Raw genomic sequence first — 8,612 nt, 5'->3', positions numbered from 1 at the left:
AACGGACAAGTATAAAGATGATATAAACGATTGATAACGATAGGCACTTGTTTACGAGTCATATAAAAATCACATGTCAAAATTATAAATATATTATAAGAGAATAAAAAAAAAAGATTTTATTGTTTTTACATAAACTAGACGGATTCCTTTGAGATGTGTTGGGAATAGTGATAGTGACGGCGGTGTGATAGTTAAGGTGACGGGTAATAATGGCGGCAATGAGTGAGTAATATATGTTATTAATTTAAAAAGAACTGGTATAAATTTGAGATAGTAAAGTTATTTGAAGAATTAAGTAATAGATATTATAAATTAATTAATTAAGAATATTTTTGATAAACAAATTTGTTAGTGGTTAGGTGGGTTGATTGTATAGATTGTCAAAATCTGAATGGTTGAATAAGGATAATATGTTAGTGGAAAATGTTTTTATAGATTTAAATTTATAATTCTTGTGAAAATTGAAAAATTTAAAATGCGTTCAAATTAAAAAAATAATATTTTTATTTTCCATTTTAAAAAACGAAAATACTTAATGTAGGAGGAGAAAAAGGAAGAGTTACAAAAATGAAAACAACAAATGAAAAATATCAAAATGTTGTTTTTCAAATTTATGTTCTAAAATGAAAAATGGTGGTTTCGTTTTGTTAGAAAATCTTCTAAAAAACTTATGATTTGGTTTCATTTTTTAAAATTTTTATATCTTTTGAAAAACAAATATATAAGCCAAAAGATGTTCTATACATTCTTTTAGAATTTTCATAACTACACTCCTCTTAATATTTGTTAATACTCGTAAATCATTTTTTTTTATATAAATACGAGTAGTTATTTTACAGCGACCACAAGTCCACAACCCTCAAATAAATGGGAGTGCAATGTAAAGCCAAAAAAGCACCCCACCGCCCAAACAAACAAAAAACACATATGTGTATTTGTATCATACTTTCAAAATCTTCAAAACAAAACAAACAACCATAAACAAGCACCAAGTGGAGCTCTCTCCTTCTCCCTCCTACAACCAATTCAACTTAAAACAACCAGACACATAACACTCTTTTTTTTTTTTTTTTTTCTCTTTTATACTTTCACTAAGCACCTAATTCTCACCACCCACAATTACTACTGATATATATATATATATTTTCTCTTTAAAGTTTCAATCTTTACTCATATTTTGCTCATTTCCTGAAGAATCTTGAAGTGGGTATTTTGTTTCCCCAACTGGGTCATCTTCACTTTTGTAAAAACTAGATGGGCCTTTTTTGGTTGTGAAATATGGATATTGAAGCAAGAAATAGAAATTCTAGTCCAATTAAGGTATGTTTAGCATAAAGTTTGAACCTTTTTCTTTTTTTGATACATATAAACAGTTTCATTGAAATTTAAAGGTGTGTTTAGCTACAGAAAACTGTTTCTGTTTATTCATGAAAAGTGTGTAGGAAATCTTTGAAAATGCATTTTCATTTTCAGTTTTAGTAAACATAAAGAGCTTTCTATTAATATAAAAACTTCATAATGAGTTTTCTACTTTTAGTGAAAAATTTTCAAAAAAGATTTTTTTAATTTTTTTTTAAACACGTTTTTTATGTTTTTAATGGACTAGTTTTTGAGAACACCCTTGATTGTCTGAACAGTAAAACAGGCCTTAAAAATCTTATTTTCATTTTGCAGAAAGAATCATGGAAGACAGTGATGGCATTAGCTTATCAAAGTTTAGGTGTTGTTTATGGGGATTTGAGTACTTCTCCATTATATGTATACAAAAGTGCATTTGCAGAAGACATACAACATTCAGAAACCAATGAAGAAATATTTGGGGTTTTATCTTTTGTGTTTTGGACATTAACTTTAATCCCACTTTTAAAATATGTGTTTATAGTACTTAGAGCTGATGATAATGGTGAAGGTGGGACTTTTGCTTTGTACACATTGTTATGTCGCCATGCTCGTGTAAGCACGTTGCCGAATGGTCAGCTTGCTGATGAAGAATTATATGAGTATAGAAAAGATGAAATTGTTTCTCCAAGTAGTAGTAGAGATATCGGGTTGAGTTTAAAATCAACTTTTGAGAAACACAAAATCTTGCAAAAAGTTTTGCTTGTTTTGGCTTTGCTTGGTACTTGTATGGTCATTGGTGATGGAGTTCTAACTCCCGCGATTTCTGGTATGCAAATCTTGAAATTTATGTTTTAGGCCTTTTCGTGTGTTTGGATTTTAAAAGGATGTTTGGGATTGCGTTTTTGGAAGAATTATCTGATTATGGCTTTCTGCAGATAATCACAATATATTGTTTGAAAATTTGTTGTCTTTGAATATGCAATCCGAAACACCTCCTAAAGGTTGAATTATTAAGCATTGTTTTTTTTGATTTGTGGCTTTTGTAGTTTTCTCTGCTGTTTCTGGGCTTGAGCTTTCTATGTCAAAAGAACACCATCAATGTAAGTTCCTCATCTTGTTAAATTTTCTACTATAAACTGCTAAAAATGAATAATAAGATAAGGGGTTTAAAATAATAATTTAATGACGTTGAATTATGATCCAAGAAGGAAACTAACTGTAATCAATGTTCTACCCTTTATGACATTGAATGTGAATTATTGAATTACTTTAATTAATTCTGTTATTGGTAATTCAAGTTGATAAGGGTTTTAGATGTTTTTGGGTGGCTTTAGCAATTGAGTTTATGACTAGGATTGAATGCAATTTTCTACATTTTAATCAAGATGTTCATAGAGAATAAAATCATAAAAATGATGGTTTTGGTCCGAAAGTAGAAAAAACTATGCCGGAAATTTTGACCCTTTTCTATACTCGTATACGGGTTATAGGTGTATTGAATAATTGAACCAATCTCGATTATAAAAATACCCTTAGGTTAATCTTAAAATAGTTTAGTTTTCGTTTACAATTAAGAGATTTAAAAGTTTTAGTTTAAAACTATACAACGAACTTTTGTTGCCCAAAATGAATTATAGTACTCCGTATAACCGATATGTAGATTTCCTGTCTTCTTCAAATTTTCTGAATCCGCCACTACCTAAATTTTTTTATTGTATTATGGGTGGGTTTAGCTGGTCTTGGTTAGACCCCGAAAAGATTTGAATTCCAAAACTACCCTTAAAAAATATATAAAATCTGTGTTCTTTAGTTGGTAATCTAACCACTGAATATGAAAAGCAGAACTTATTCGGGGTAGAAATGTTGGTAGTTTCTGATACGAAAAATCTTTTAAGTCATTATATGGCTGATATTCTACGAGCCCATTCATAAAGAAATGCTAACAAGATAAATGATTAGGAAATAAGTTCTTGGTTTTATTCTATAAATAATTCAGATGCTGGACTGCATTTGATAAATATGCACATATACAAACAATATTCTTTCAACGTGATATTGGTGGACAAAGAGAGGGTACCAAATTGATTATAAAATAGTATTATTTTGCGGGACCTTTTGAGATAAAGGTTCTATCTGTATCAAAATAATATCACTATCAAGTAAATAAACTATATTGTTGCTATAAAACTATTAATATTTAGGTCAAGAATGGTAGTTAAAGTATGATCATTGAACTCAGCAGTAAGTTGCATATTGCACTTTCTGCTTTTGTATGGATAATGAACTGTTACCATCCTAATGTTTCTTTATCAAGTGATATAAATTAAAAAGTATGATTTATTAGCAAGAGACGTGAGTGACTTCTTTCAGGATGTTATCAGTGTTTTTACCTATATAGTTAGGTCAGATCATGGTGGATACGTGCTCAACTTTCTTTTATCGCTGTCGTTGTCATATTTTTGATTAACTTTTCCACTAACTCATGAATATGGTTTCGCTTTGGTCTCATTTTCATCTGATAAGTTATCTTGTTTGGCCAGTAAGACACTGAAAGAGACTCTTGTCTCTCTTTTTCTTTTTGTGTTCTTAGCAAATGTAATGATGACTCACAATTTGGGAAGGAAAATATTATACTGTTACTGTATTTCTGAATGCTTTTCTAAGCATACAACAGGAAAAATGTTATTTTTGGCAAGTTTTGCGAAACATAAAATAGTAAAATCAGAGTTATCAAAAGAATTGAGTAATCAACAAGTTCATAAGTTTCAATTTGAACATTGGACTAAAAAATATGTTTCAAATTCACAATCAAGTCAATTTTGACACGGTGTAATTTGTTCTCTTAGTGTATGATATGTACTCCTTTTTTAAGTCATTTCACTGAAAAGGGTAGTTTAGTTTTTTATACCTCGTTTAAATGATGTAAACTGAGTCAAATGGCAAAATGCATTGGCTAGTATCTTGGTATGTTCCATATCACTTCACTTTCTTACTTTCCGGAACTTAATAATTTCAGATGTAGAACTCCCAGTTGCTTGCGTCATACTAGTGTTCTTGTTCTGCCTCCAACATTATGGGACCCACCGCGTAGGATTCTTGTTTGCGCCGATTGTGGTTTTGTGGCTCCTGTGCATCAGCACTATTGGAGTTTACAATATTTTTCGTTGGAATCCAAAAGTTTTTCAAGCACTTTCGCCTTACTACATGTACAAGTTTTTAAATAAAACGCGAAGAGGAGGATGGATGTCATTAGGTGGTATTTTATTGTGTATAACAGGTAAATTGACTCATCTCTTGTTAGATTGACTTTTCGTTTGACATACTTTGACTTCTGTTGACTTTATTTTGTTTCCAGGGTCAGAGGCTATGTATGCTGATCTTGGACATTTTTCGCAGTTATCGATCAAGGTAATCAATCAATTTACTGTTTGCCTTCGGGATCTATCTAGTTTACAGAACTCATTTCACACGAGGATCTTGAAGTTTTTGTAATGAAGATGATAAAATATAAGTGGTAAAAAGAAAGGCCAACAGGGTTGGGTTTAAAACAAAACTACTAAATTTTTAGATAGGTCAAAATGGGTCGGGTAAGGTTGACCTCCAAGAGTTTCGTTTATAAATGTCATCATAGTTTAATTCTAAAACATAAAAACTACTATAAAAAAACTATCCAGTTTATTTGAACTTGTTTGACCCATCTTATATATAGCTACTTTAATTTCACCCATTTGCAGTAATATAGAACCCCAACTGACCCGTTTGCACAAAATCAGGCTACAGTTACCCCCTTTACTGTCAAGTATTAACTGTAGATAATCTTTAATCGTTTGAAACTGTTACCTGTCTGTGGTTATTGATGCCAATGTTTAACTGCAGATGGCTTTCACCTTTGTGGTATACCCGTCATTAATCCTTGCCTATATGGGACAAGCTGCATATCTCTCAAAACATCACATTCTTGAAACCGATTACAGAATTGGTTTCTACGTATCCGTTCCTGGTAGGTTGTTTTCCCATTCTGTTTTCCTGAACTCACGTGAAATTGAGCTAAGTATGTGTTTGTTACTGCGACAGAGAAGATAAGATGGCCGGTTCTTGGAATTGCGATACTTGCTGCAGTGGTTGGAAGCCAAGCCATCATCACCGGGACATTCTCTATCATCAAACAGTGTTCGGCATTGGGTTGCTTCCCAAGGGTCAAAATAATTCACACATCTCCAACTAATAAGCATGGTCAGATATACATCCCGGAGATCAACTGGACGTTGATGCTGCTATGTTTGGCTGTCACAATTGGTTTTCGTGACACCAAACATATAAGCAATGCAGCAGGTACAGGCTATCATGTGAACTTTAACATTTTGGGGTATATGGTTCCCGACCCAAGATCCAGCTGAGGACCTTGGGTGAGGGTTAAAAAAATGTCATTTACGGTTATATTTCATTGCTAATATGCAATGGTGTTAAAAAATTCAGAAATGTAGCTAAAAATAATAGCTCTACTAATTATTAACCAAGTACTCGTATTAGTTTTTGTAATCATAGATACAGTAGTATACTGTAGTAAGCTTTTGGAGTTATAAGGAAAAGAGTGTTCACTGGTCAACCTGACCTGACTTCCTTGACCCATTCCTTTTGTTTTGACCCATTATCCAACTCTCTCCTCACCCTGCCCCAGTTTTCCAACTTATAAGCATCGTATTCTCACTTTTGACTGGTTTAGTAACAATAATTTTATGTTTCTGTACAGGTTTGGCAGTTATTACAGTCATGTTAGTGACGACCTGCTTAATGTCACTTGTAATGGTTATATGCTGGCGAAAAAGTATCTTCTTGGCTCTTGGATTTATGTTCTTTTTTGGCTCAGTTGAAGTACTATACTTTTCCGCATCCTTGATAAAGTTTCGTGAAGGTGCATGGGTTCCGGTTGCCCTCTCGTGCATCTTTCTAATTATCATGTTCGTGTGGCATTACGGCACCATAAAAAAGTACGAGTTTGATGTTCAAAACAAAGTTTCAATCAACTGGCTATTAAGTTTGGGCCCGACTCTCGGCATTATGCGGGTTCGTGGGATTGGGCTCATTAACACTGAGCTTGTTTCCGGGATCCCTGCCATATTCTCCCACTTTGTCACAAACCTTCCGGCTTTTCACCAAGTTGTAGTTTTCCTCTGTGTGAAATCGGTACCAGTGCCTCATGTAAGACCGGAGGAACGGTTTCTAGTTGGAAGGATTGGCCCTAAAGAGTATAGATTGTATCGATGCATCGCAAGATACGGGTACCGTGATGTCAATATGGATGATGTGGAATTCGAGAAGGATCTCATTTGTTGTATAGCAGAGTTCATTCGTACCGAACGAGCCAGCACTAATGACGCCAACGGCATTGGTGATGTACCATCTGACTCTGAAAATGATGGGAAAATGTCGGTTTTTGGGACTGCTTCTGCCAACTCAGAGGGGAGTATAAGGATGTGTGAGGACGAAACAGGAGATTCATCTGAACTTAAAGAGATAGCAGTTTCAGTGGCATCACCTGTTCCGCGAAAAAGGGTTAGATTTGTTTTGCCCGGAAGCCCACAAATGAATACAGGTGTGAGAGAAGAGTTGTGTGAATTGATGGAAGCCCGGGAAGCAGGGTTAGCGTTTATTCGTGGTCATTGTTATGTAAAAGCGAAAAGAGGTTCAAGTTTGATGAAAAGATTTGTCATAAACTTCGGGTATGACTTTTTAAGAAGGAATTCTCGTGGCCCGACAAACGCCTTGTGCTTTCCTCAAGCGTCTACGTTAGAGGTCGGGATGGTGTACCAGGTTTGATCACGCATCATATTATCATATCATATATATAGCGTATACGGCACTGGAAGATTTATATAACGATAACACATGTAAAGATGGTTGGTAGTAACTTGTTAGCTTGTGGACTTACTTGTTAGGCCCTTCAAGCATATTACCAGAAGACCATGAGTTGTATAATTGAAAGTGCGATTTTTGTTGTATATCATAAGTTGTCAAAAAGTAACATTTTGGCCTTTTGGGGTTTTAAAAATTGGCTAGGAAGATATCCAGATTAGACCACGTAGATCTGAGTTAAAACATTCATATTTTGTTAATACATCACTAATTCATGTTTTACACCACCACATCAAAGATTATGGTAAAAGTTGTATGTCATTTAATTTATATTTGGCTACTATAGATATATGCATGTAAACAAAGAATGTTTGAATTGGTGAAACTACACAAGATCTAAAACTAAGAAAAAGAATAAAGATAAATGGTCTAATTAGGTGATCCATTAACAGCAGAATGTCCTTCCCCAGGACTTGGACCTGAGTTCTTGATCCCACGAAGAGCTATAATTTGTTCGTAATGTCTTAGAATCGCCTTCTCTCCTTTTTCGATAATTCCAACTTGATGGTGGTGTTGATGTTTTTGTACTTTTAATAGACGTGCTTGAATCGAGTTGAACACAGAACTCATGGTCAAGAATAGAATGACAAATAGCACAATGTTGTTTGATTTCATCACCATGGTTTTAGAATCTACTTATATTTCTCAAAAGTCAAGAGATGTTCTAAAAGAGCTATAAAATTAAAGAGATATATGGATGTATGATATATATGCTGAAGGAGTGAATGGTGGTTTTTATAGTTGATGAATGGAGTTTGAATGGTTATGGTTGTTTAAAATTCAAACTACTAGGAAGCTAGTGGGGAAGGTACAAAGATGGTGCAGATTGAGGGCCAATTTTGAAAATAAAATGGTGGCTTATTGGACTGAAATTGAATGATCTAAAATGTTTGATTAATTTTGGTCAAAACTAGTAGTAGATTTTGAGTAAAATTGGTTTTTTTAAATTGTTAATTTGTATTATCAATAAAGTACTGTTGTCCTAAACTTTAACTTAATAATCCTTCTAAATTCTTTAAAAATTTAACATGTATACACATTTATTCTCTTTCATATTCTTACTCATTAATCTTTTCATGTGTCATAATCCTATAATTATAAAGATTAATTAATAGGAGGATATATCATTTCACATTACGAAAATATTATCATGCCACTATTAGTACCACCCAATCATATATCAATAGCAAATCACTTAAATTGTATTACTTTATTATTATTATCATTATTATTATTATTATTATTAGTTTATATTTAAGTTTTAACCACTCAAACACTTAAAAAATATATATATGATATACTATTGATTGACTATAACGGTTCTAAAATTGTATGTCAATTCTATATAAGACACT

At 33.0% G+C, this 8,612-nt stretch overlaps 1 protein-coding gene across 1 annotated transcript; it reads left to right on the top strand.

Moving 5' to 3' along the window:
* The first annotated feature begins 1,175 nt into the window (after nucleotides 1-1,175).
* LOC122610040 (potassium transporter 8-like) lies at nucleotides 1,176-7,343 on the top strand. The gene is made up of 8 exons (XM_043783018.1): nucleotides 1,176-1,323; nucleotides 1,678-2,170; nucleotides 2,391-2,444; nucleotides 4,361-4,621; nucleotides 4,700-4,752; nucleotides 5,221-5,344; nucleotides 5,419-5,676; nucleotides 6,095-7,343. Exons 1-8 carry the CDS (start codon nucleotides 1,282-1,284, stop codon nucleotides 7,159-7,161), a joined length of 2,352 nt encoding a protein of 783 aa, XP_043638953.1. The 5' UTR covers nucleotides 1,176-1,281; the 3' UTR covers nucleotides 7,162-7,343.
* The last annotated feature ends 1,269 nt before the right edge of the window (nucleotides 7,344-8,612 follow it).

Source organism: Erigeron canadensis, chromosome 8 (genome assembly GCF_010389155.1).
Source record: "Erigeron canadensis isolate Cc75 chromosome 8, C_canadensis_v1, whole genome shotgun sequence".
Lineage (NCBI taxonomy): Eukaryota > Viridiplantae > Streptophyta > Magnoliopsida > Asterales > Asteraceae > Erigeron > Erigeron canadensis.
This window is presented reverse-complemented; position numbering and strand designations above follow the sequence as displayed.